Source organism: Puntigrus tetrazona, unplaced genomic scaffold, assembly GCF_018831695.1.
Source record: "Puntigrus tetrazona isolate hp1 unplaced genomic scaffold, ASM1883169v1 S000000373, whole genome shotgun sequence".
NCBI lineage: Eukaryota > Metazoa > Chordata > Actinopteri > Cypriniformes > Cyprinidae > Puntigrus > Puntigrus tetrazona.
Genome location: NW_025048028.1, coordinates 1,016,441 through 1,044,426, shown reverse-complemented (window position 1 = coordinate 1,044,426; position 27,986 = coordinate 1,016,441). Strand labels below are relative to the sequence as shown.

Here is a 27,986-nt window from a genome sequence, read left to right as displayed (position 1 = left end):
ATCCAAGCAATGAGGGATTCTGAAAACTTGTATGGTTTACCCTGAATGCTTTAAACGTTTGAAAATTATTTAATCAAATGTAATAAATTACATTAATAAAGTAATTATTACTTATTAGATTTTAAATAAGGTAACGTGTAATCTGTAACCTACTACATTTCCAAAGTAACCTTCCCAACACTGATAAAGTATGCATGCAGTTTTTACTAAACATTGAAAAAAGAGATTTAATAGAAGTTTTTTAAATGGATAACTCAATATAACCCAACATAATTAATCATTTTTTATTTCAGTTTGCATTGACAACTTCAAGTTCATGTACTTTAAAATCGTAAAAGGTGATAAAATATCCCAAATTTACTACCAGATGGTGCTGATGAACAAAAAAAACGTAACTGTGGCAATTCACTAAATGTTAATATAAATTAAAAGCATAATTTCAAATATTTAATTCACACCATACTGTACTGTCAAAGCATGAAGGAAGATAAACAGTAGAGACTTATGATAAAGTTTCTTCTTTATACATCCAGGGCGCAGACTCCTTTCACCTAAACTGCGGTAGATAAAAAAAAGAAAAACAAATGAGCATCTAGACTTCACATAAAGGCAATATTTTCACTGGAAATGCAGGTAAAGCGTCCCAAAGCGAACAGCGTCTGCGCATACTTACTGCGTTCTTGAGGAGACTGCCTGATTTATGAAAGATCGAGGTTCGTTTGGAGCTGGTTTTGGCAGGTTCGGGCGCAGGGGGCTCCGGTCTGGGAGGGTCCGGGCGAAGCGGTTCGAATCTGGGCGGGTCCAGCGCGAACGCATCCAGACTGGGCAGTTCAATACTGGGAGGGTCAGGAAAAACAGTAGGCAGCGAACTGTCAAAACTGTTGACTGTATTCACTGGAGGCGAGTCCATTGGGATCCCTCCCATCTCATAGTGCTTTTTCCTGAGTTCTCCCAATCGTATACGCTCATTCGCCAGCTGCTTCTCCAACTCTAACACTTTCACCTACAAACAAACATGGGTTTGCACGTATGCATTTAAAGTCTAATTCAAGCATGAAAAAGAACTGGGAAATAATCTTTAATTGCACGTGATGCATTTCAAAGTGAAAAATATAATGATCATTTTGTACTTGATTTGATTTGATTTGATTGGATGATGTAAGGGTGTTTTAATACCTAATACTGTACCTCTGTAACCTATTTTTCATTTTAGCTAATTTACCTGAGAATCCATTTCTTCTGTTTTGAGTTTTATAAGAGACATGCTGGAAAAGTCCATGGAGCCTATGGAAAAAAAAGCAAGAACACACGTTTAGAAGTTTAGCATTAATCATGACCAAAGGATCCTCTGCAGTGAATGGGTGCCATCAGAAGAGTCCAAACCGCTGATTAAAAAATAAAAGTGAAAATCCATCCTTAAGACGTTTCACTTCTGGCTAAAATAAGAGTCCATAATCCATAATAATGCTTTCTCCAGTGAAGTTCATCCCTTATTTTTCTCACATTAAAAACAACATATTTTTTAGAACTGTTTTGTTTCTTATAAACAATGCTTGATATGTGTACATTTATCTTCTGATTCAAACAAGATGGCGTTTTCACTGAAGAAGGAAATATTATGTATAAAGGACTCATATTTTAGACCGAAACACGTTTAATTATGTTAAAACACCTTGGAATGCATTTTTTCTTACAAAGGCATTGACTGAAGGACATGGATTATTTGTGAATTATTGTGAGGTTTTTATCAGCTGTTTGGACTCTCATTCTGACGGCACCCATTCACTGCAGAGGATCAATTGGTGAGCAAGTCACTATTAATAAAAATCTCAAAATCTGCTTCCATGAAGAAACCATATAAATCTTGGATGGTCTGAGTGTGAGGCCCTTTTCAGTTTTAATTTTTGGTTGAACTATTCCTTTGAGGTGCATTCTGGTGTTGTTGGAGATAACAAACTTCACTATTTGCACGGAGTATGTTTGATGTTTTTTTGCATGTGTCCATGACACTCACTCTTGTTCTCAATCTGCATTTGTCCGGATTTAGTAGACGACACCACAACAGCGGCCATGTCATTCACGTGACGGGATGCATGCTGTAAAGTTTGGAGCTTCTTGTTGCCTCGATCCGCCTTTACCTGTTAATTGAAAGACCGACGCGTCAGAATCAACAGGTTGGATCGGATTAAATTCACACTTATATAGGTCTTATGAATTTTACCTTTGAAGCAGCGACAAGTTGTGCCGTACTGGCTGCGATCTCATGAGAGCAGACAATCAGCTCTTCGTATTTGCCATTATCAGTCACGACTTTATCAGCTGATTCACTTTGTGAGAAAATAAAATCAGTTACAGGGATTGAGACTAATAAATCCAGGTTAAAGTCTTAAATATTCTACACACTCACAGCATCTGCGTTGCACCCCATCCAACAGCCTTCGACGCTGAAATGAGTCCCTCCGTCCAGCGTGAATTTTTAGCATAGAAGTCTCTGACAGAACCAGCACCCTAAGATGAAATAGGGCAATAAGGTGTTTGAGGATGCATTATTTAGGAAAATTATCTAAAATTGTCCATTTAGCCGAATCATACCCGGCCACTTTCCACAATGTCTCTCTGCAGGTCAGTAGACGCCATCACCAGCATGTGTATAGCCTATGGAGTGACGAAAAATTAATTGAAAAATCGTGATTTACATTACCAATTTAAAACGTTTAGGGTCAGTTTTTAGGCTGTAATTTGGTAATACAGTAAACGCAAAGATATTGTGAAATATTACCATTTAAATGAACTGTTTTCTGTTTGAGTGCATGTTAAAATGTAAAGCTAAATTTTCGGCATCATTACTCCACTCTTCAGTGTCGATCCTTCAGAAATCATTATAATATACTGATTTGCTGCTCAAGAAACATTTATTATTATTATTATTATTATTATTATTATTATGAATGTGGAACCATTTTTAGGGTTCAGGATTCAAAGAAAAAAGAACAGTCAAAAGAACAGTATTCATTTGAATTCTTTGAACAGTATATATATATATATCTTTAGTGTCACTTTTGATCAATTTCATGCATTTCAAGTTAAATGAGCAAGTTATTTAACAACATATTTGTCTCGAATCTAAACGTACCTTCATTAGATCGGAACACGAGCCAATGATGCTGTAACAGAACAAAATTAAAATGTAAATAATGTAACAATTTTATGTGTTATTTATGAAACTATATCCCGAACTAACGTTTGGTTAACTTCCAGCTTCACCCCAGATGAATCTCTTCTTGCCTGGCTCAATATTTCCTGCATTACATAAGAGAAAAACTCATGAAGTCACAGCAAATCCTGAGTTCAATCCAGCATCATTAGCACAATGTAACTTACATCCATTCTCAGCACAGCATCTTCAATGGCAGTGGAAGTCGCAGCCATTTCTTTATCCACCATTTCCGCCAGCTCTTCCTTCCTCACGTCTGCTCCCCTGGGCCGCAGGTCCTGAAGGAGACCGGTAGAGAGGTCACTTATTATGTCACGTAAACACAGATCGAGCCTGAAGATGCCATTTCTGGTCCGCCCGCACCTGTCCTTGGTTGAGGATACGCTGGACCACATAGCGGACAGCAGTAGGGTCAGCTCTCGGGAGAGTGGCCTTCAGCTTCAGCTCTTTCAGATACTGAAGGCAGTGAGTGGCACAGTCCCGGCAGTTATCGGTCAAGCCTATGGAGAAAGTAACCAAAAATCATTAGACTGTTGGGAAAGAAATAGCCGTGAATTTGCTGTTGGTTTAAGATAGTAAACAAGCTCTAACTAGCTTGATCAAAGTGCTCTACCAAGGTACAACCAGGTCTACAGCTGATTAGTCATCTAACGACTATAAATGAGAAATTTTAATCTTTTAATGGGCATGCAAAACCATCTGGTATAGCTGTTTTTGCATGCATTTTCAAGGCAAATTTGAATAACTTTAAAGACTGTGTTCATTTTTTAATGCAGTCATCTGTATATATTTTCTAATGCAAAACTTATGTGGTAATTTGCTTATTTTTTAAGAAATTATAAATGAGCTTGTAGCATCTAAGGACCATAAACGAGTAGCTTGAAGAAGCTATAACCATGCAAAACCATCCTGTTAAAGGATGTACACTCTCGCTTTATTGTATTGAACTTAAGCTTTTATTTTTTGTGTTTAATATATATATATATATATATATATATATATATATATATATATATATATATATATATATATATATATATATATGCATGTTACGTTATTACATTGTTATATACGGAAGTGTTCAGAGTAAAAAGCGCATGTTGAAGAGCGCATGTGGTACCAAGATTATGTACAGAGTATAAGGAATAAACTCACAAAAGGTGATTCGCTTTATCTTCATTATTGGTGCTACGCACTCAAGCTCAACACATCCGCATTTTCTATAGCAAATCATCAGCACAAATGTTGTAATACAAAATGTTTGTAATAGAACATTTTAACTTTAAAGACGGTGTTAATTTGCAACTTTAAAAAAATTATAAAAACTATTTTAAATTGTATCCAGAGCAATCTGGAGCATCTAGGAACCATAACTGTGCAGCTTGGATCAGCTAAAAACTACACAAAACCATCTGGTATTAGGTGGATTTTTTTAATGCACATCATTGGTAAATCTATTAATGTATTAATCAAAACTACGAATAAGGTTAAATACTGTTCATTTGCAACTTTTGTGAAGAAATTATAGATTATACTTGTCCATCTTGGACCATCTAAAAACTATGTATTAGACGTTTTTAGAAGGTTTTTCTAATGCAAATCATCAGTACAGATTTTGAAATACAAAACCTTGAATTGCTCTAAAGACTGTGGTAATGCAGCTTGATTTGAAGAAGTGAATATCAATTTTATAGCAGTAGCCTAGTAAATATTACACAAAGCTTGACTTTGAATGTGCATTATGTGCACTTTTTAGCAATAAAGAACAATTAGGACTCTCACGGTCTGCTTGGTCTGTAGGTGCTGAGTGTGCAGTTCCTGCTCCGTTAACAATAGTGTCAGCGATGAGATGGGAGAACTGGGTCACCGACCTCAACAAACCACTGGCGTCTACAAGAAGAGGAGGAAGAGATTACATCACACTGACAACTCAATCTGTAGCTTACTGCAGTAATGAGAATGACCGACATCTTACCATCCATGTTCCTCAAAAAGGCCGCATGACTCTGCTGCATCTTATCAATGGAAGCTAACGTCAGCTCAGCACGATTGATCAAATACTCTGCAAGCAGAGAATACATATATATATGTAGAGTGAAAGAAGTGATGAGGATACGCAGAGGTATGAGGAGGAGGAGGGTGAGGAAGGACAGACCTGGGGTGCTTATGCAGCGCACGTGTAGTGGATCGTCCACTTTGGCCACGGCGTCCAGAACGATGCCCTCGGCCTCCACCACAGCACACTGCAACAGACTGAACTGCTCATCCTGCAGCTTCTGCTGCAACAGTCCTGAGTCCTGACTTAACTGGACAGAAAAAAAACACACAAGACCTCAACAGACATTACGGTAACTAAACCTGGGCTACATTCAAATGTCTATACTGTTCATCCTCAACAATATTAAATCATTCCAAATCAGGATTTTCAAACTATGTACGCATGAATGAAATCCTCCCCACAATCTCTAGCTTTTCTGACCTTGGCCTGCATTTGGCTCTGAAGAACCGCCAGCTCTCTCTGACTCCTGTCTCTCTCCTGCAGAAGTGTGGCCTGGTGGAGCTGAGCGGCCTGACGCAGGGTAGTGATCGCAGCCTCCTGTTCTTTCACTGAACGTAGAAGAACCTCCTTCTCCGCCTGCAGACCCACTAACACGCTGCTCAGCTGGTCTCCTGTCTGAAACACACACACAAACACAAAAGAATGCACAGTTTTGAAGGTGTAGTGAAGTGAAGACCGAACATAAGCAGAGATTGTTTGTTCCACATCCTTTGTTCTTAGTATATATTAGCCAGGCTAAAAATAATATGAAAAAATAATCATGTGACACTGAAGACTTGATAAGCAATGAGGAAAACGTATTATATTATATTGCATTTAGTCATTTAGTGGATGCTTTTATCCGAAGCAACTTACAAATCAGGATAATCAAAACGATCAAAATCAGCCAAAGAGAAATTATATGCAAGTGCTATAACAAGTCTCAGCCTAATGCAATACACACTTTTTTATTTAATAATATATAAATAAATAAATACATAAATAAAACAGACGGAACTGAAAAAATGGTGCAAGCTAGTTTAAGTAGGCTTTTTTGCTTTTGTTATTTGAATAATTAGTAAAAAGAAAACAAATAATAGATGGAATGCAAACAAATGAGAAAAGCTAATGCTAGTAGTTAGAAAAAAAATAGAGTGCATGTCTAAAAGGGACAGGTTTCTTTTAAAGAATAGAATTAGAATAGAGAGTGACAGAGTTAGAAGGGCAAATAAAGATAGAGTTAATTTAAAATTAATATAATATTTCAGTATTAAGCGATCAGTCAGCTCGCTCTCTAAATATTGTATCAGATTTGATAAAATTCATATTAGTCACCCACTAATATGTTATGTGTCTGCATGCTTGTGTAAATAAAAAGTCATGTTATGCATAGAGTGGCACAAATGTGAGCCTGGACAACAAAACCTGAGGCTGAGGTACAGTTTTGAAAACATTGTATGGGTCAAAATTAATCATTAAATTATTATATTAAATTAGATTTATTCTTTTTCTCTAAAACTCATTATGATATTGAGTAAAGATCATGTTCTATGAAGATATTTTGTCAATTTCCTATCGCAAATACATTAAAACTTGATTTTTTATTAATTATATGCATCGCTAAGAACTTCATTTGGACAACTTTTAGAGGTGATTTTCTCCATATTTACATTTTATCGCACCCTCAGATTCCAGATTTTAAAATAGTTGCATCTCCGTGAAATATTGTCCTATTCTAGCAAACCATACGTCAATGGAAATAACATTTAGATGACGTATAAATTACAATTTCTAAATTTTTACACTTATGACTGGTTTTGTGGTCCAGGGTCACACATGTAAGAGCCTGTATTTGTTTGTAACAGGTGGTCTATTGAGAAGGAAATCCTCACGGTTTCTTTACTGCTCAGAGCACTTTGAGAACGCAGCAGCTCCGCTCTCTTCTCCTCCAGCTCACGTCTCAGTTTCTCCATCTCCAGCTGCAGCTCCTGTTCCCGACACAGCTGACCAGAAACAAACAGCGAACGCACTCATTCAGATGCTGGTTTGCAGTCATGACAGCAAAAACTGGTGAGAAGTTGCACTGACTCTCTCCTGGAGCTGGTTCTGCAGCGCTGTCGTCTCTCTCTGATGTCGGTCTCTCTCCTGCTGTAGGGTGGTCTGGTGGAGCTGGGCGGCCTGACGCAGGCGAGCGATCTCAGCTTCTTGATCTTTCACTGTGCGAAGTAGTGTGTCTTTTTCCGCCTGAAGACCCACCAGCACACTGCCCAACTCGTCCCCGGCCTATAAGCAGACACAGATCACACAAACGTTGCGGTATTTACTTTTAATGCATTCGGCCACTCGTCTAGAAATCTGGGGTCATTTATGCACGCTGACAGAGTTCGTACCTTCTCCTTGCTCTGCAAAGTATTATGGACTTGGAACATTTCAGCCCTCTCGGTTGCTAGCTCTTGCTTCAAACGTTCAATTTCCGCTCTCTGTGCCTCCAGCTGAAATTCACAGTTCATTTCAATTAATGACAGGCGGATATAAATCAGCAGATATTTATGAGATTAATCTGAACTGGTTTTAATGGAATCTGACTGTCGACGAGTAATGTTCAATTTCAGTTTTCGGGGATTTCTTTTTACTTTAATTGAGAAAAGATTAATTTAATTGGTCAAAAGTTACATTTGTAACGTCACAGAAGATTTATAATCCAAACAAATGCTGTTCTTTTGAACATTTTATCTATTTAATAATCATATAAAATGTGTCAGCTTCCATAAAAAAATATAAAGTAGCAAAAGTTTCTTGAACAGCAGATCAGCATATTACAGTGATTTCTAAAAGGTCATGTGACACTGAAGACTGGAGCAATGATGCTGAAAATTCAGCTTTACATCACAGGGATAAATACAATTTTAAAACCTTGGAGCCGTTGTCCTGCTTCAGTTGTTCCACCTCTACCGCCATCTGTTGTTTGTAAGTGAGCAGCTCCTCCTGCGCCTGCTGCGTGCCGCCGAGCTGCTTCGCCATCTCTGTATTCTGATTGAAAATCATGAGCAATAATGACAATAACCATACGGCGAAGAAGTTATCTATGACAAACAAAGATACTTTTTTCTCCAGAACTCCTTGCAGCAACATATTTGGGGATTACTCCTCACATTAGGACACAACGTGTAAAACTGTACTGGAGGATCACATATCATGCGGCCGTTACTGTTTATGAATAATATGTGAGGAAAGTGGCACAAAATGGTCTTTACCTTCCGCATGAGATCAGCATGTCTGCTGACCAGCTCGGCGTGTTTCTCTTTGAGTCGGGTGAAATGTATCTGAGCGGTCTGAGCTCTACCTAGAAAACATGAGAGCAAGAGATTTTTATTCATACTTTATTTTATTCATATTTTTTTTCTGTTTTTGAAAGAAGACTCACCCCAAGGCTGCATTTATTGGAACAAAAAAACAGCAAGCAAAGTAATAATGTGAAGAAATTATTTTAATTCAAATTAACTGGTTTCTTTTCAAATATATTTTAAATTGCAATTTATTCCTGAGATGTAAAGCTGAATTTTCAGGATCATTATTCTCGAAAAAGCACAGCATTTATTTTAAATAAATGTCATAAAATTAATCTTGTGACATTATTGTCTTTCATTGAATGCATCCTTGCTGAATGAAATATTAATTTCTTCCGAAGAAACAAACAGGTAGCATATAAGTGAGTGTGGGGTCAGAGGTCACTCACTGCCCGCGTCCTCGACCGTGGCCTGAATGCTGGCTGCGACCGCGGTCTGAGTTCTGAGGTCCTCCACCTCCATGCGCAGACGTTCGTTCTCCACCAGCGCCATCTGCTTGTGAGTCCTCTGGTCCTCAAGCTCGGATTCCAGTTTATTGACCTGAGATTTGAGCTGGACCACGGCACGCTGGGCCTGCAGACACACGGATGATGGGAGTCAAGCACAGGAGAAGAAAACATTTCTTCAAGACAGATGTATATAAAGAAAAACATCTAACCTCCACTTTTATGAGCTCCAGCTCTGGTTTCACCACCTCAAGTTCCTTCCTCAGTGCATCAGCCTCAGTCTCTCTGTGTTTATTAATATTATAGATACATTTAAAAAAAAAAAAAACCAAACCAATTTGTTCATGTTAATACTGTTCAGCAATTTAGGAAAAAAAATATGTAAACTGTGAATAACACATCTTTGTCTACAAAACTAATTCAAGAATCGGTTTAAAAGGTTTTAAAGATCATAACAAACATAATTTTAAGTCAAGTGCATCCAAATGCTTGACTGACTTTTCAATTTAAATAGAGTTTTTCAATTTCTAAAACTCTGATGAAATTCTAATCCTAAAAAGAACCGGATTATTTGAAAATGCAACTTTTAAAATTAAGCCAAGACAACATTTCTCATTTCCGCTGAGTTTAGGTTGAAGTACTAAATACAAATAAATAAAAGTGCTTTTTTCAGAAATCTGTAACAGCACATTAGTGCCGCTAAAATAATAACGGTCGACATTTAGATTAACATTTAAGTTGATGAACAAAAAAATCAGTTTGAGACAGTGAGATCTCTTCAGAAACTCTAGAAAAAAAGGGTGTATTCAAAGCAGAAACGTACACCAGTTCACTTGCTTTGGTCCGGACCAAATACAATGTTTATTTTTTTGGTTTGGTACGGTTCGCTTTCACGCTGCCTTTTCTGCAAGTGAACCAGAAATTTTAAACAAAACCACACGTGTGCTAAGGTCATCCATTCATTGGACAGAAATTCTCAAGCAGGAAAAAATAGGAAGTTCGAAAACAGTCCAATCGTGATTTTCTGCTACCACTTACATTTACATTTAGTCATTTTGCAAACGCTTTTATCCAAAGCGACTTACAATTGAGAGTACATTTACTAACGCAATACGAATCCGCCAGAGAGAGCATGCTCATATATATATATATATATATATATATATATATATATATATATATATATATATATATATATACTGACAGTGGCACTGGGTAGAAATGGATTAGGCATAAAAAAAAACAAAGTGAAAATTGGCTCATCTTGGCTAGAGAAGAAAATTCTACGGGAGCCTGTTCACTCAAATGGATCATATTCACACACTGAGGTGTGAATACACCCTAAGCCTTGCTAATGTCAAAGAAAAACTGATAAGTAGTAAATTAGTGAGCTTTCAAGTGCTGCGTTACCTTTGCTCTGGTATGTCAGCTGAAGGGTCAAACTGGTTGAATCCATAATACTGCCGAACAAAATAAGCAAAAGTTAAAATGAAAACAAATAAGCACTTCCTTCAGTCTACAAAGCTTGACCAGCGCAGGCTCTTTTTACCATCTGATAGTTTCCTTCACTGAAATCCAGCTGTGTGTCCGTGTCGTCGAAGTCAGGCAACGTCTCATTCTGAACAACCACGGGCTTCACGTGATCAGCGAATGAAGCCGCGCGCAGGAAATTAGGAGGCTCCTGCAACATTCATATGCATATATTCATCTGTTCGGCATTTTACGCCTTCGGTCAATATTACTTCTTTTACACAATTTGGAATAAAAAAATAAAATAAAATTCAGTAAACATGACTTGAAATCCAATTATTTATGGATGTAAAGATCTTACATCGGGAAGATCAGGAATCTGAATGATAGACTTGAAAAACTCCATCCCTCTCGCTCTCTCGAAAAACTGCGTCAAACTGTGGAGGACAGAGAAGTGAATTTAATAGGATAAAAGCATCTGCCAAATTTGTCTATGTGAATGAACTGTAAAGAAACGCATTTCTTTCGAACTTCCTATTTATCAAAGAATCTTAAAAAAAATGTTTCAGTGTTTCCGAGCAAATGTGAGGCAAGCACAAATCAGTACATTACAATGATTTCTGAAGGATCATGTGACATCAAACATACTAAAAATGTAGCTTTCTATTACGCAAATAAACCACAGTGGATTTAGTGGATTCAAATAGAAAACAGCACTTTTAAATATTTTACAATACTATTCTATTTTTCTATTATTGTGTAATTTCTTTATACATTTATATTATCTGTACTTTTATTCCAATACATGCTGAAACAGAGAGCATAAGAGACTTTATGTTTCTGACTATTTCTATCTATCTATCTATCTATCTATCTATCTATCTATCTATCTATCTATCTATCTATCTATCTATCTGTCTCTCTTTCTCTCTCTCTCTCTCTGTATCTATTTCTCTCTCTATCATCTATCTATCTATCTATCTATCTATCTATCTATCTAAAAAAAAGGAATCTAACAAACCCCAAATGACTTTCAGTTATAGTGTACATTATCAGTAATCTCTAATATTATTATTATTATTTTTTTATAAATCGGTGTTATGATTAGGCTGATAATGGTAGCTGATCTTTTTTCCTTTTTACTAAAGTATTAATTACATTATAATGTTTTGATCTCTGAATTTAAGAAAGTTTATTTCAATAAATATACATTAGTCATCGGTAACAACAAAAACAACTTTCCGCATTTGCTATTAAACACAATTCCTACACAATAATTCTTACACAGCATGATTACCTGTTGAACTGCTCACGGAATCGTTCTCTGTGTCCTAACAGAGCATCCATCGGGATTCCTGTGAAACAGATGCACGGCGCCGTTAAACTCAATGAAAATGATGCATACAAATGGAAATAGCAGTATAGTGTAAAGTACAAGACTCACGGCTGTGTAGTTTGAACAAGAGCTTGACCAGGAAATTGTAGAGGGGACCACAGTCCTGGATGACGAGAACCAGCGGCGCCAGGCGGCACTGACCCACTGGGGTGGTGGAGCTGGTGGAGTTGGACTCCATCTGCCGGAAAACTGTGTTTAAAAAGTAAACAATGTTTATTATACACACACTGCTGTCTCTTGTGCTCACCAAGGCTGCATTTGTTTGATCAAAAATGCAGAAAAAATCTGGAATATTATTACATTTTAAAATGCAATTCATTTTTTATATGTGAACATATTTTCAAACGTGATTTATTATAATGTGAATATTCAGCATCATTACCCCAGTCTTCAGTTTCAGTTTCACATTATACTTATTATTAACTTAGACTTGGTACAATCTTTTTGTAACATTACCAAACTCTTTTTTGTCACTTTCGATCAATTTAATGTGTAATTAACGAATCAGAGTATTAAAAAGCATTATGTCGTTTACCTGTTTCTTGCAGCTTTAGAGCTGCTTCCATGTACTCCAGGACCTCACCTGTCATGTCAAACCTGTATATACCATAATCAGTTAATTATCATTTATATCAACGGATTATTCAAGCTCACTGAAGTAATTATGTTCTTACACTTTATTGATATCAATGGCGATGGCTTTATCAAGAACATGTTCGGGAGCTTCAAGGTTTGGTGGGATTTCCAGATGCTGTGGTGGAAATAAGATAGATAATAACATAAATAGAGAGAGAGAGAGAGAGAGAGACAGAGAGAGAGAGAGAGAGAGAGAGACAGAGAGAGAGAGAGAGACAGATAGAGAGAGAGAGACAGAGAGACAGATAGAGAGAGAGAGAGAGAGAGACAGAGAGAGAGAGAGAGAGAGAGAGAGAGAGAGAGAGAGAGAGAGAGAGAGAGAGAGAGAGAGACAGATAGAGAGACAGATAGAGAGACAGATAGAGAGACAGATAGAGAGAGAGAGAGAGAGACAGAGAGAGAGAGAGAGAGAGAGAGAGAGAGAGACAGAGAGACAGATAGAGAGAGAGAGAGAGACAGAGAGAGAGAGAGAGAGAGAGAGAGAGAGACAGAGAGAGAGAGAGAGAGAGAGAGAGAGAGAGAGAGAGAGAGAGAGAGAGAGAGAGAGACAGATAGAGAGAGAGAGACAGAGAGAGAGATAGAGAGACAGATAGAGAGAGAGAGAGACAGAGAGACAGATAGAGAGAGAGAGAGAGAGAGAGAGAGAGAGAGAGAGAGAGAGAGAGAGAGAGAGAGACAGATAGAGAGAGAGAGAGACAGATAGAGAGAGAGAGAGAGACAGAGAGAGAGAGAGAGAGAGAGAGAGAGAGAGAGAGAAATAGTCAGAAACAAAGATAGATAGATATATTGAGAGAGAAAAATAGATAGATAGATGATAGAGAGAAATAGATATAGATACATATATAGATAGATAGATAGATAGATAGAAATAGACAGATACATATAGATAGATAGATATAGAGAGAGAGAAAAATAGATACATATATAGATAGAGAGAAAAATAGTCAGATACATAAAGATAGATAGATAGATAGATAGAGAGAGATAGATGGATAGAAATAGACAGATAAGATAGATAGATATATATATATATATATATAGAGAGAGAGAGGGAGAAATAGTCAGATACATAAAGATAGATAGATAGATAGATAGATAGATAGATAGATAGATAGATATAGAGAGAGAGAGAGAGAAATAGTCAGATACATAAAGATAGATAGATAGATAGATATTTTAAAACTCATAGGACAGTGAAGGAAACATTAAACTTACCTTTAAATGGAAATCGATTTTAACACACAGCAGCTTGGCATACAGCGCAACAATATGTCCATATCTATCGTGCAGATTCCCCTAAAACACAGTAAACAAACAAAACTTAACTTAACGTTTCAGATGAAAGGTGATGTAAATGACTTGCTCAACACCAACCCATAACGTTCCCATCTGTCTAATGCTTGTGGTGTGACCTCTGCTGTCTCGTAAAGTCTACAAGAGAGACATAAAGTTATTTTTGCAGGTTCATTTCTTCAATTTGTTCAAGTCAGCGGTAGAAGAGACTGACGTTAGGGTGGCCGTCTCGTAGCAGTTTGTGCACCACGTGGCAGAACTTCCAGCTGAGGATGGCGTTACTGGACAGCGGCAGACTCACGGCGTGAGACCAGAACGTGACGGCGCCGCCTTCCTTATGTGTGCCTAAAATGATATCTGTGCCGAAGTTAAGGACGATGAACAAATCTAGATGATATTTAGCATTTATTTTGATTGATAGCTTTCGTTATATAGCACATTTGGATCTTGCATTGCAGCTATATTATCACCCGTTTCTTTACACAAAGCTGGAAATATATAACTAAATGCAACTTTATTCATATGCATGGTGCACGCTCACATAAAGATATATGCACAATGCAGCCAGTCTCACTGGCTTGCACATTGAAAAACACTGACTGATAAAGCAAACGCTGTGTCTGGAAAACCTGGGCATCAGTTCTAAAGGATACTGCGTCCATACTTCTCCTTGATAGGGGCCTCCACATTGGTGATGGATTTGGTGATGCTTTGAAGCTATAAAGCGGATGAAATGGAGATATAACATCTTTAATCAAACACAACAAATGATGCATTCCTGTAATGCAAATGAATATACCATATAAAAATATTAAATAATACACGTTATAATAAAGCACAAGTGAATAATTGTGGCCAGGATGAAAATCTGATCTTACAGTGTGTTTGCCATCAGCATAGCATTTCATTTATTGGTAATATAATAATGCAAGAACATATGCATACCAGGATATTTACAGTGCACTTTAATAATATCTTGATGTATGTTCTTATTATATGGTAAAAGACATTATTTCAATGTTACGCTTCCATACAAAACATTTTGTACATGTATGCAATAACTTGTTACTGCTGCATCGAACATGTTTTCAATGTGGTACATATATACCCAGAGGCTTTATATTACGAGGTACATGTCAAAATATGGCATTATAATGAGGCATGTCCCAAAAACAAGGAACGTACAATAAAACGATGTTATCGAAGCATAATGGCGATAGTTTTTAAGCGACGCGCGTACAATAAAATACATTTCGCGGGGATTCCACCCGATCAAATGTGAGAATTTAAAATATGAAAGCCATTTTAAACGGTTTCAATGATAAGGTAATATAACAAAAACACCTGGGAGTCTATTTATCAGGAGGGGTTTTGTCATATTAGCGCCTCGTTCAAATTAAAACGAAAACACAAAAGCATAAATGGTATCATTAACACTCGCAGAATATTTTATTAAATAGATTTGTCATTTAAATAAATTTATTTAGTAACATTTTACTCTTGCAAAAGCAGTGCGCGCGCAGTGTCTTTCTCACCTGAAGTTTGACGAATTGCTCCTTTTCTGCAGCTAAAGCTTTTTCAGATTTGTCCGTTCTCTCATTTTTCTTCGATTCGGTTTTCTTTGAGGCCATGTCTAACTCCTTCCTCAAATGAAACCAGATGCACAAATGATCACGTAAGGCCCGACAGACACACACACACACACACACACACACACACACACACACACACACACCTGAGACCTACCTGTCACGTCAACACAGGTGAGTTTCCTGAGTTTTCCACGCGTATATGAACAGCGTCTAATCAATGTGAAATTGTATTTCATGCAAAATAAAATAAATACCGAAAAAATAAAAAAAGTTTACACTTTCCAACTATTTAAAGCGTGAATTGTTTTTTTTTAGAAAAACACAAAAATAAAATAAATTTTAAAAAAAGTTTATGTAAAGACCTTTATTGTTCTTTCAAATGTCCTGAAATCAGGCAAAAAATTAGTGTCTTTTGAAAAAGCTGATGGCGCCTTGTCCTTAATGGGAGAACAAGACTGCATTTCAGGTGTAAAACACAATGATCAGGACAAGAGCCACATCACAGTTCATTATCTCTGAAACCAAACAGGTTCGATGACGGTGAAACTGGAATGACAAAAAACAAGCAGCACCATTGTGTCATCTCGTACGACAGGTTTAACTCTTGAAGAAAGCAGTTTATAAATAACGACAGTCTTTACATCGTTCAGAGGTAGTGCTTCTGTAGCATTAATCGTTAACGCTTATTATTTATACACATATTATAAAAATAGCTTTTTTTTAAAAAAAAAAGTGGAATTATAGAATCTGTAAAAACGGCTTGTGCCTCTTTGGTTGCAAAGAACTGATTTATTTTGAGAAGCTGCAGAGAAGATGGAAGTAAATGGTGATTCGCCGCTTCTCGTGGACCACTTTACTCGCTTCCTTGATGCAAACGAGGGCTGCTTTCGATCTGCTCGCTTTCCTTTGAGACAATAAGGAGAATGTGGCGTTCAGCTGCGGTTTCACCTCGATGCGCGCCACGCATTAAATGGTTATGTAAATGAGTTTTGTGATGTGTAAGGTACCCCGTGTATTTGTCTGTTCTCCTGGCTGTGGGTGGAGGTTTGGGTGTGGCTGCCGTTGCCGTGGTTACTTTGGAGGTGACAAATGGCGTCGCAGGTCATCGGGCTCGGAGGTTTCGTTGGGCTGACAGATTTCTTGGTTGAACTTTCCAAACTTGCTACCATTTCCTGAGACTCAGCCAGCAGACGCTGTAATCGTGTTGTAGATGAACTGTAGCCCTCCTGCGTTACAAGAAAATACACGAAGAGGTCGATACTACTCTGTTGTACAAAACAAGTATTTTTTAATAATAATAATAATAATCGTCATTATCATCAAAAATGCTATTTAAATTGTAAAAATCACTTAAAAATTAAATGTTTGTTATTTATTTAATGAAGTATGAGTGCTGGTGTTATGATGCATCTTTCATGCTTAATTTTGAGACCACGCCCTTCCCTGTCTATTAAGTGCGTCTTTGTGAAAACCTGCAGTTTCCAATGTGAGAAGGGAATATTACGGCATCTATAAGTTTTCTGTTTATTATATATTATATACGTTCATCACTTACATCATTTGCACTGTAACGACACTTGCAATCTCCAGCTAAGCTTTTTAAAACTAAAAAGATTAAAACTTTCTGAAACTTGCAAGATTTTTAAAACTAAAAAATTTCTCATGCGGATAAGCAGATATATGTGTGAGAGAAAATATCATATATGCTGGTGTTGGAAAAAATGACAGTGGATGATATCCGTTGTATTTATTTAAGCTCCATTAGATGAGAGGCATGCTTGGAACATCCTCTTGTCATTTGCTGTTGCTGTCGGAAACTACCTTTTAGCAGAAGGACTGCATTTAGCGACCTTGCATCAAATATTTTTTGTTTTAATATTTTGTATTTTGTCCGTGTGTATACATGTATATCTCCAACTGAAGTCTTTACCAATGCATATTAAAATTAAGTTTTGATATATTTATGGTAGGAAATTTGTAAAATATCTTTAAGGAACATGATCTTTACTTAATATCCTAATAATTTTTTTGACCCATACAGTCAACTGTATTGTTATTATTAGTTTTGTGGTCCAGGGTCACATATATAGTTGTGTTTTGTATTGTATTGTTTAACTACCTCATTGCCATGGCGAGCTACATCATTGGCGCAAAGTTCAATGCTTAATGTAGAATCGGGTAAACAGACAGAGCTCCGCCTACTTCTGTGACAGGGGGAGGGGCAATCCAGATGAAGAAGGCTCAGATCTCCTGCGCTAGTTAATGAAGAGAAAGTCACGGTTATGATCACACCGACGCAATCAAAATAGTTTTTTGCCTACCTGATCTTAAAAACATACCTACATAAAATCTTCAGTATTCAGGGCAATGCATTTTATTATGGTAGGAGATTTATTAGCTCTCCTTCAATCCGCTAGAAAATGCTAATATTATTTTTAAATTTGGTGCGTGCTTTCAGCATCACCAAGGTGTGGGTCTGATTCCTAGGGAATGTTTTAACTGATGAAATACAATCGAATGCTATGCAAGTTGCTTTGGATGGAAGCATTTGCCACATGCATAAATGTAAATGTTTTGGACTGAATCAGGAGCAACTTTTTTTGCACAAACCTACGATTACAACCTAACTCGCAATGTTTCAAAGCTAGGGAAGCCTACCAAGAGATTCTTGGACTGATATCCACATCGACAACACATACAGGGGTTCCTGTCTTTGAATCAAAGTCGATGACGGCCATTAAATCCACATCAGCTCTAGTGTCACGATACACTGCCTGACAATGCGGGTCTTCAGCGTTATCACTGGGATGGGACTGGGAAGACGGCTCAACACAGCTGTTCGCTCTTTCCTTCATTTCCATCTTGGGTGATTCTTGTTCGCTGATGTCACACTGGCTAGTATCACAGCTGCTCTTAATGTCGGTGCCACAGCAACTTTCCGCTACAGCTGAAAGCTTTGTGAATTCATGGTTTGTGACGTTCAAAGCCACGCCAAAGTGATCCTCGAAGTCAGTCTGAGTTTCCATTTCAACGCAAGGGCGCTGCAATAAAATCGATGGGGCATTTCCGCTTGTGTTGTGGCACAGGGTGGACATTAGCCCTGTTTCTAGTTCTGTCCCTTCCTGATGATCACTGTTTTCTAGCACATGACTGTCTCCTAAACCAGAATCAGCCCTACGAACACAATAACACCCATAACTCAAGACGCCTAGACCAGGGTTACTATTGTCAACTAAAACTGAAACAAATTTTAAAAAATTGGAAATTGCTTCGGCCAATGAATGAAATACGTTTAAGCTGAAGAACTATAATTACTAAATGGAAATACAAACACAAAATTAAAATTAAATAAAAACAAAATGAAAATAAATGAAACTAATATAAGTAACATTACATTAACAGAAAACATAAAACCTAATTTATAAAAACTAAACTAAAACTAACACAATATATTAAACCTAGCAGTATTTAAATAAATTTTTTTTTTTTTACAATATTACAAAAAAACAAAAAAAAACACAATAAATTGTTAAAAATAAAACTTAAGATCACAACTAAGCTTTTAAAAATATAAAAGCTTTATAAAACGCTGCATGTTGTAGATGCCCACCTCTCGTGTGACCTTTGACCCTCATGATGCCGAAGTGCCTCTCTGGCGCTCTCCAAGTTCAACTTCAGCAGCTGGAGGTCATTCTGTTGGCTTTCACACACCTGTCACAACACATATGCAATAATCACAACCCTACCGATCATTTATTACGATTGAAAATCCTAACTAATCAGAACATTTAATGCTTTAGGTACAGAAATATGGATCCAGATAAGAGAAATGTGAAAAGGCCCATTAAAAAGGAAATGATTCACATTTAAAAAGGCAAAAGGGTTAAAGCAGGGCAATCATCGCTAACTAAAACCATAAAATACACTTTGTTATTTTTTACTTTAACTGAAATTAAATAAAATACACAGAAAAACCTTAAAACTATACAATTTTGCAATTTTCTTCAAGTGCTAAAATAAAAATAAATAAACAAAAATACACAATAATAAAAAAAAAAAAATTAACTGAAAACTGTAATAGCATCTCAATACTGAAGTAACACTGGGTTATAGCCTGTTATAAGATTACTGGTGCTGTTTTAGGACAGTCACGAGTCATGGAAAGGGCATGCAGGAAGTCCTACAAGCATGCTGAAAAACCGGAAAGACTACTCCGGAACAAATAGGAAGTACAGAGATTTCTAAAAATGAACGCTGACTGGAAAAAGATGTTGTACAGGGAGGGAGTTTTGAAAGACAGTACCTGCCGCAGACAGATCAGCTCAGATTCCACTCGAGCATGTTTTGATCGGGAGAGCTCAAATAATTCATCCCTCCAGCTTTTATCTTCATCTGGGCAACAGATACGACAACCTCCATTAATTTAAAACAGTAAGCATAAGCAATCATGAAAAGACTTTTTAAAATATGATTCTGCATTTAGGCATCACTGCTGATGATGAACAGATGCAGTCTATGGCGCTGCTCTGAAACCAGTAAAAGATAAAATCGTCAAATCTTGCTTTCAGAGATTTTAATTATTACAAAGACTTTCATTTTTAGGCAATAGTCATTAATAACAAGTTCCCCAAACTAAAGAATACTGTTTGGAGTTCATTAGTTGAACTTTACTAATGAATTTACAATATATATGATACTATAAAAAAAGAGAGACTAATTATTAATTAAACCAATTCAACCGATTTGTAGTGGCAGTACTCATCAACTGAAGTTTAAAAATAAAACAGAAGTGATGTCTTTCTTCAACATGCTGGTTTCTGGAGCCTCTATGATGCTTTAAGAAAGGATGAAACAGAGCCTCTTCTCTAGTGGCTGTTGTTGTCTCTTCAACAGCTGGTTTTCCTGCTTTAAACGGATGAGCTCTTCTCTCTGGCTGTTGTTCTCTACGGTTTTCTCCTGAAGCTCAGCTGCAAAAACATTAAATAAAAATTAAACACGTACTGACAACATCCTGACAGATTCAGCCTAAATTCATTCACACTACACATAATCCTACTTAGAACGCACTTTTGTAACAGGCGCAAAACAAAGTTTAAAAGTAGCTACTATTCAATCTCGGCCACAGCGAGAGATTGTGGAATAACTACCTTTCAGTTGTGTGTTTTTGTGTCTGCTCTCTCTGAAACGGTGTCTGTGCTCCTCCGTTTCTTGCAGGGCTTTGCTCTCACGTGTTCGCAGCTCTTCGAGCGATTTCTCTAGTTCGCAAAGACGACCGGACAGCTCTAAAATGTGATTGGTGGCCTCAATCATATCTTTATCCTGGTGAAAAAAAAAAATCATGCGCTTACTAAATGTGTCTGAATAATCAGGATATATAATAACGTATGCGTCCATGAGTTTAAGTCTCTCCTACCTTCAGTTTAAGCATGGAGCTGAGCTCCTCCTCTCGCACCTGCAGCTGTCCCACCTGCGATGAAAGCATCATGACCGTGGAGTTCAGGCTTTGGTTCCTCTCCTATGAATAACAACGTATAAGAAATCATAAGTAATTTTTTATCATAGGCTAAAGAGAGTTGACAAGTAATGATGTGGGAAGATGAAGGAATGGGAACAGGATATGGGCCAAAAGTTCAGGCCTAAAAACAGATCTGACTTCACCTCCAAGTCCTGCTCGTGTCTGGTGGCGTTCATCTGTCGGCAGCTCAGCTCGTGCAGCTGCTGTTGGGTGCTGTTGAGCTCTCTGTACACGTCTTTCTCTCTCAATTCAGCCACCTTCGTCCTCTTACTGAGAGCTCTGATCACCTCGTTGCGCTTCTCCAGCTCATCTAAACAAACATGACAAGTCAAATTTTTTGGAAAAAAAACTAAACTTTTAATCAGCAAAAATGGATAAAATAAACCACAAAAAAAATATAAAAGGGGGAAAGAAAATGAACCGTGGTACAAAAAACTGGAGCATTGATGCTGAAAATTCAGTTTTGCATAACAGTTTACAATATGTTCAAATAGGTAGCAGAAGACACTGTTTCTCTGATTATTTCATAAAAACTGAATTTCTAGCAACTTTGAACACTAAGTGTATACTTTTGAGGAATATAGAATAATTAAAAGGTGCTGTATGTAGGATTTTGATTCTACTAAAGCATAAAAATACGATAATATGCTAAGTTAACTTGCTTGTTTATCTGAAAAACAATGCTACAATCAATTATTCTCCTTTGAAAATGCCTGTTCCGGCCTGAAATGTCGGCTTCTGCTTTGGTTTGTGAAACTCGCCCACTGCCAGTTTACCCAATCGTGTTTCTGAACCTCGGGTTGCCAGTTGGCAGAAAACTCAGCGTATTTGAAAAGGGGTCTGAGGGGGGAATCTGGCAACCTGCGTCAAGTCTGAGAAGGAAAGGCCGGGCGAAAAAAAAACCGTCTACAATATTTTGAATTTGGGCTGCAATACCTAGTTTAACACTTTAAATACAGCACCTTTAAAAGTATAGTAGCAAAAACGATGTAATTTTATGGGACAGAAAAAGAGTGGAAATTATAGTGTTTTGGTGTAGGGTTATTAGTGAACTTGCAGTGCAACTAGAGCAGTGCTATTTTCATTATACTATTATATTATACTATCATTACTACACTATTGTATTAGCTTTTATTCCATATTTTCAGTTTTCACTTTGGTTAAGCATATTAAGCTAAGTAATTTTGCTATGTTTTTGTCACGTATAATTTAGGTTTAATTTATTTTTATTTCAGTATTAATTTACGATTTAAATCCAGTTGCTAATTGTAGTGCTTCAAAAAAACAGTTAGTTCAGTTAGTTTGTCATATTTTATTTCGATTCAACAAAAATGCTTCTAATAGTTTCAGTTTGTTTTATTTAACCCTGCTGTGGAGTTCCTCTCACCCTCCAGTCGGGCACATCTCTGTTCCAGGATCAGCACTCTCTGACGGTCCTGCTCCCAGGACAGCAGCTGCTTGTGATGAGCTGCTGCCATAGTGTTGAGCTCCTGGTCGCGGTCCTTCAGTTCTGCTATGAGAAGCTGCAACTCCAGACGCTGCCTCTGGATAGTGGAGGCCTCCAATCCATTAACTGGGGTCTAGTAATGGCACAAAAACGGGCCAATACAAAATGATTCAAGACTTTCCAGATCATTCAGTTTAGGAATAGCTATACCAAAAATGAAAATTTACTGAAAATGCCAAACACGCAGCTATTTGCTTGACTGGAGTTGTATGGATTACATATGGATTATTACAGCTCTCATACTGACGGCACCCTTTTACTGCAGAGCATCCGTTGGTAATGCTAAGCGATATAATCGTGCTACCACGAAGAACGAAACTCACATCTTAAATGGCCTGAGGGTACATTATCTGCAAATTTTGCTTTTTGTGTGAACCATACCTTCAAAATATAATCATATCTGACAGACTGGGAATTAGCACTGCAAAAAGCAGCAAGAGACTTCAAGCAACTTCAAACATGTTACCTGGAAATCTTGTGTTAATGAGAAAGAGGACATCGGTTTTGAAAGGTCTTGCAGACTAAGTCCTGCAGGCCTTGTTCTGTTTTCATCTTTGAGTTTGATGGAAGAAACATCTGGCGCCTCAGCAGCAGCAAAAAGATTCTGAAAAGTTGAGCATCATAAACTCAGAATCAAATCTTTTATTCAGCAATGAGTGTAAAGTAAAATTTTAAATATAACAGTTCGACCTAAAACCAAGTTTACAATAAGTATGAAGGAACATGAACACATCACAATACAGATACAATCTACATATAAACTATGCATACAGAAATGCAACACAATACACATTCAAAGTGCAATTAGTATTCAATATGTTTAAAGAGAAAATGTTTAGAATAGAAATGGAGAGCATTTGCTTTTTAGTAATGCTTTATGATTATTTTTTAAAAGATCAGCTATCAGTCCACACTTCTCATCACTACACATCTGTTTTTCATATTTTAGGACCATCGTAAATTCATTGCAAGTATAAAATAACACAAATGGAATACAATTAAAAAATGTCTTCCAAATCTATATTATTTTTAGCTTCTTTAAAGTTAACATGCGATTTATTCTGGCTCCGTACACACTTTCAAACAACTTCAAGTTGCATCCCGAGATGCTTTTAAGGTAGTATTGAATGAGTTCCTATGTATGATAGACACTTGTTGGTGGTCCTCGCTTGTCCATTAATAACCAATATTGTACACAAAACAATTAAAAAGCAACCAACCTTTTTTACAGGAGTACTGTGCCAGGGCTCCACTGGAGATCCTGTAAATTAATTAATTGCAAAAAATCACCATGTTTTAGATTAATAACTTCTCATATTCCTTCGTGTCTACATGAGGTTCATCACCTTTTGATACTGAAAAACTTCCAAGAGTTTTAGAGTTTCTTCTTTCCTCCATCACATCTGGCTTTGGACACACACTGACAAATGAATGTCTGAACTAGCAGACAAAATTACTTATACTTCGTATAACTTCGCTTTAAAGGAGCAAAACAGCAGCGTCAACATCACAGCGATGCAAACAATATCTTGTTATCGGTGCCTGATTATGGCAGAGTCTAGTTTGATTGTTTTTAAAGATGCATCATTTAAGTGTAAACAAGACACTCGGGGTTAAAAAACAACAACAAGTGCAACATAAACAGCCTAACCCTTAAACATAATCAATGGTAACTTTGTGCAATTAAACGTTTGAATATAGAATCACTGTGAAACGTATGTGACAATAAGCGGGTGATTATTTTCTGAATTCTCAAACTGCATGTTATGATCCGCGCTTAACAGGGCTATCCAAAGAGATGCCTGATTAAAATGATTCGTTAAAGATTCTGTTTACTCTTATATTGTTTATTTAGTTACATAAAATGTCGTATAAAAATGTAAAACACATATTGACATTATTAATTTAGTATTAATTATAGTATTCAAAAAATATCGCATGACGAAGTGGGTATGTAATACGGCAAAGGCGCGGACTGCGTTGTTGCTCTGCCTCGGAGAGGCGTTGTCAGGACCCAAAGCCAAATCAGACAGAAGGTGTGCTGAGCAACAGTGGAACTCTTTCACCTTTTAAGGAACACCCGCACGAGTTAATTTAATAATGATCAAGGTGTTACTCAAAAGCAAGTTGTACTGAGATTATTTCGACGGGGTATGTATGAGCTTGAGCGCGTGACTGCTGTAGGAGAGCTCTGATTAGCAGTGCTAGCTAATGAATGGGTGCTCAATGGAGTGGATGGATGATCATTGTGCGGAGGCTTCTATGTTCAAGTCACTGTCAGTGACTCTAAAAGAGTTTTAAACAGCAGTTGGATGCATTTTTTAGTGTATTAAGAAGAGCCTTTGATCGGACCCATTGCATCTGATCATAGTGTGTTGGTTAGTATCTGTAAAGCACCACTAGGGTGTTGCTGGCACTTGACAATTTATGGGTTTAAATGTACTTGAATGAATCTTTTGTGATTTTACGAACCTAAATAGTACGTTTTGAGAGTCTTATTAATTTAAAACAAATGACTCAAGGTTGATAAATCATGCTGAAGTAATATGTGGAAGGTCTCTCTCTGTCAGATGGGCCTTTTGTCATAACAGTTTACATGTGGTTAGTTCTATCTATTATAGGTTTTTAGTATAACCATGTTCAGACAGACCACATTTCTGTATGCATTATGAGGCCACCATATTGGTTTTGCCATTTTTGTAAACGCCTTAGTTTAGGTTTTTGTGAATTAATAAAATGCACGTTTTCCTCGCAGAGTCGTTTTGAATTCAGGTGTTGGTCTGTATGCGTCAGTTAGCCGTGTTGTCTAAAATGCCAAATGACTAAAGTCAGTCTAAAATAACCCATCCGTATGATTTGTGTAGATTCATGTAATATGGCTACTACTGAGAATGCAGAGTCGGGTTCACCAGAAAATAAAGTGGATCGGGCCGACCCAGATGCAAAGTACCCACTGAAAGTTCTCTATTGTGGAGGTGAGAAAAAGTCATTCATTTGCTGCCAATGCTTACTGTAATGTGAGTTAAATAAAGTTGGGAATCTTTTCATCTCAATAATTCTGGTTTGCAGTTACGTAACCCTAGCATTTCTCTCTTTTTCTACTTGCAGTGTGTTCTCTGCCAGTAGAGGTGAGTGCATCACGCGTTGAAGGAATGATTCACCAAAAAAATGGAAATTTTCTCACCCCGAGGCCATCCAAGATGTAGATCATGGATTCATGGGAACAGATTTGGAGAAATTTGGCATTTCATCAATTGTTCACCAATTGAACCGGGTGCCGTCAGAATGAGAGTCCAAACACCTGATAAACTCCAGCTGTTTGGACTTTCATTCTGACGGCACCCATTCATTGCAGAGGATCCACTGCACATTTCAACTATTCTGTTGTTGGAAATGGAAAACAATTAAAAAAAGTCTTCCAAATCTATATTATTTTTAGCTTCTTTAAAGTTAACATGCGATTTATTCTGGCTCTGTACACTCCTTCAAACAAGTTGCATCCTGAGATGCTTTTAAGGTAGCATTGAATGAGTTCCTATGTATGATAGACACTTGTTGGTGGCCCTCGCTTGTCCATTAATAACCAATATTGTACACAAAACAGTTAAAAAGCAACCAACCTTTTTTATTTAAGCAAATGAATAAAATGCTTCTGCTTTGCTCTCCTAGTACTGTGAGTACATGCCTGAGCCGGCCAAGTGCAAACAGTGGCTTGAGAAGAACTTTCCTGATGTGTTTGCTAAACTGACGCTTGGTAAGCAGATTTTTCTTTCATAGCAACTGTTAAAACGTCACCAAATGCATATGAAGTTCTCTTTCTTACCATTCTAGCTCGCTTACCGTTTTATCTATGCCTCCATAGCTTTGACTCTTGCAGGATTGTTTGATCTCTAAGTGTCTTTTTCATATTTGACACCGAGACGAACAGAATGCGTTTGGCACCATTATGACATGCTCTGCTGTACCAGTTAGTAGTTTGATCACTGATGTCACTGCTGTTGTACAGCACCCAAGAAGGAAACAACAGGAGGCGGAGGAGGAGGCGGCGGCGGTGGAGAGGCGCCCCCTGCGGGAGAGGAAGAGGAGAAGAAGAAACAAAAAAGAGGTTAAATGTTTTTCTTTTTTATTAAACAAAAAAACGATTTGGAGAAGTTAAAGTGCATATCACAAATTAAACACCACATCCAACAATCTTTTGCACAAAGATTCATTAGCAAAGGTTTGCCAGATGACATATGGTGCATCATCCAATGAACTTTTGACAGTGCCGGGGTTTTTGTAAAAAAAAAACTATAGATACTAATGTTTAGTCTGATTGAGGCCAGTGCATTATGGGTATAAAATGTTACCTAACTTTTTTTTCTCTTGTAGCTTTTTTTTTAAATTACATTTCTACAGGCAACTTTTATTAATACCCCATCTTGCAAGTGATAAACTGTCATCTGTCCAATGAAGTCATTTTAAATTATTACATAAGGAAAATATGTTGGTTTTGTCCATGGTTTGGTAATTTGAGCTTCATTAACAGGCTATTTTAATTTCTTTTTTATGTTAGATAAATTCAAACCTGTTATTTCTATCAAAATAGTGTTTATTAATATTTTCAGTTAACCTTTATTGTTATAACTTAAGGTTTAATTTTAGCTTACATCTTCAGGTTTTATTTCAATTACCGACATTTATTTGTAACAAATTATTTGCTACCAAAACATCACTGACATGATGTCTTGACATTTGAGTTAGTCTGGCTGTGAAAATATAATTTATTATTAACTTTCTCCTTTTGCAGGTGGAAGAGGTCAAATCAAACAGAAAAAGAAGACCGTCCCTCAAAAAGTCACAATAGCAAAAATCCCACGAGCTAAAAAGAAATACGTCACAAGGGTTTGTGGCCTGGCCACTTTTGGTAAGGCTGTGAACGATTGTAGTTACACGTTCATAATGTCGGTCATCTGTATTTTCACCGTATGGTAACTTCTTTGTTGTTTTGTGATCTACATCAGACATTGAACTTAAAGAGGCTCAGAGGTTCTTTGCTCAAAAATTCTCCTGCGGTGCCTCGGTGACAGCAGAAGATGAAATCATCATTCAGGGAGACTTTACAGATGACATCATTGACGTCATCCAAGAAAAGTGGCCTGAGGTAAGCGAGCATCCCAGATCCGGCTGCAAAATCTGACCAGAAGAACCTTTATTGAAGCTGTTTTTGACATGTTCATATTCATGTGACCCCACAGGTGGACGATGACAGCATTGATGATCTTGGAGAGGTCAAAAAGTGAAGCCCAATATGCACTTTTACTGAAACGGATGCGACATGACACAGCAAACCTGGCCAAATGTACACATTGACATAAAGCCCTTTTATATCTATTTTATTTACTGTATAGAATTTCCGTGGACTTGGCTTCATCCTTGGGGTTTTTCAGTTCTTGATAGCTGCTTTGTCTCTTGGTTGCCAAAGGTCTGGAATGATGTGACTTAAAGCATTTCTCACATGCAAACTAATAAATTTCGGTCTCATTCGACACA

At 37.2% G+C, this 27,986-nt stretch overlaps 3 protein-coding genes across 6 annotated transcripts; 1 reads left to right on the top strand and 2 right to left on the bottom strand.

Annotated features, from left to right (window-relative positions):
* Positions 1-270: 270 nt before the first annotated feature.
* Positions 271-16,266, bottom strand: LOC122333730 (huntingtin-interacting protein 1-related protein). Of its 4 annotated transcripts, none has more exons than XM_043231439.1 (36): positions 15,795-16,266; positions 15,587-15,642; positions 15,376-15,484; positions 14,494-14,557; positions 14,055-14,197; positions 13,922-13,978; positions 13,763-13,843; positions 12,586-12,662; positions 12,447-12,508; positions 11,960-12,100; positions 11,813-11,870; positions 10,877-10,952; positions 10,595-10,726; positions 10,456-10,505; positions 9,258-9,330; positions 8,989-9,172; positions 8,507-8,595; positions 8,166-8,282; positions 7,643-7,744; positions 7,341-7,535; positions 7,145-7,255; positions 5,694-5,888; positions 5,370-5,520; positions 5,190-5,276; positions 4,997-5,104; positions 3,578-3,714; positions 3,382-3,492; positions 3,242-3,300; positions 3,134-3,164; positions 2,593-2,655; positions 2,408-2,508; positions 2,222-2,327; positions 2,015-2,138; positions 1,223-1,284; positions 674-1,003; positions 271-556 (listed from the first exon to the last, which is right to left on the bottom strand). In XM_043231439.1, the coding sequence occupies exons 3-36, from the start codon at positions 15,469-15,471 to the stop codon at positions 548-550; spliced, it is 3,582 nt and encodes a 1,193-aa protein (XP_043087374.1). In that variant the 5' UTR covers positions 15,472-15,484; positions 15,587-15,642; positions 15,795-16,266; the 3' UTR covers positions 271-547. The 4 variants fall into 4 exon arrangements, with proteins under 4 accessions (XP_043087374.1, XP_043087373.1, XP_043087372.1 ...); XM_043231438.1 differs by having other exon boundaries at positions 15,376-15,480; XM_043231437.1 differs by having other exon boundaries at positions 15,587-16,266.
* On the bottom strand, positions 16,202-25,680 carry ccdc62 (coiled-coil domain containing 62). The gene is made up of 14 exons (XM_043231448.1): positions 25,639-25,680; positions 23,801-23,861; positions 23,675-23,715; positions 22,921-23,058; positions 22,335-22,527; positions 21,091-21,257; positions 20,846-20,947; positions 20,580-20,751; positions 20,286-20,399; positions 19,736-19,824; positions 19,043-19,143; positions 17,552-17,687; positions 16,440-16,658; positions 16,202-16,336 (listed from the first exon to the last, which is right to left on the bottom strand). Exons 1-14 carry the CDS (start codon positions 25,663-25,665, stop codon positions 16,286-16,288), a joined length of 1,611 nt encoding a protein of 536 aa, XP_043087383.1. The 5' UTR covers positions 25,666-25,680; the 3' UTR covers positions 16,202-16,285.
* On the top strand, positions 24,446-27,986 carry denr (density-regulated protein). Its single transcript, XM_043231447.1, has 8 exons — positions 24,446-24,605; positions 25,319-25,429; positions 25,563-25,582; positions 26,124-26,208; positions 26,461-26,559; positions 27,244-27,360; positions 27,458-27,597; positions 27,692-27,986. Exons 2-8 carry the CDS (start codon positions 25,330-25,332, stop codon positions 27,734-27,736), a joined length of 606 nt encoding a protein of 201 aa, XP_043087382.1. The 5' UTR covers positions 24,446-24,605; positions 25,319-25,329; the 3' UTR covers positions 27,737-27,986.

Excerpts from the sequence above, each read along its gene's own strand:
- ccdc62 (XM_043231448.1), bottom strand. The coding sequence starts at position 25,665 with ATGATCTACATCTTGGATGGCCTCGGG. Across the intron at positions 22,528-22,920 it reads CATTAACACAAGATTTCCAG|ACCCCAGTTAATGGATTGGA; the intron begins GTAACATGTTTG and ends TGCCATTACTAG. Across the intron at positions 19,825-20,285 it reads GCCACTAGAGAAGAGGCTCT|ATGAAGATAAAAGCTGGAGG; the intron begins GTTTCATCCTTT and ends TCTGTTGCCCAG.
- LOC122333730 (XM_043231437.1), bottom strand. The coding sequence starts at position 15,471 with ATGGCCTCAAAGAAAACCGAATCGAAGAAAAATGAGAGAACGGACAAA. Across the intron at positions 14,558-15,375 it reads AGCAATTCGTCAAACTTCAG|CTTCAAAGCATCACCAAATC; the intron begins GTGAGAAAGACA and ends TCCGCTTTATAG. Across the intron at positions 10,506-10,594 it reads GTGAAGGAAACTATCAGATG|TATTATGGATTCAACCAGTT; the intron begins GTAAAAAGAGCC and ends TTTGTTCGGCAG.
- denr (XM_043231447.1), top strand. The coding sequence starts at position 25,330 with ATGGCTACTACTGAGAATGCAGAGTCGGGTTCACCAGAAAATAAAGTG. Across the intron at positions 25,430-25,562 it reads GAAAGTTCTCTATTGTGGAG|TGTGTTCTCTGCCAGTAGAG; the intron begins GTGAGAAAAAGT and ends TTCTACTTGCAG. Across the intron at positions 27,361-27,457 it reads TTGTGGCCTGGCCACTTTTG|ACATTGAACTTAAAGAGGCT; the intron begins GTAAGGCTGTGA and ends GATCTACATCAG.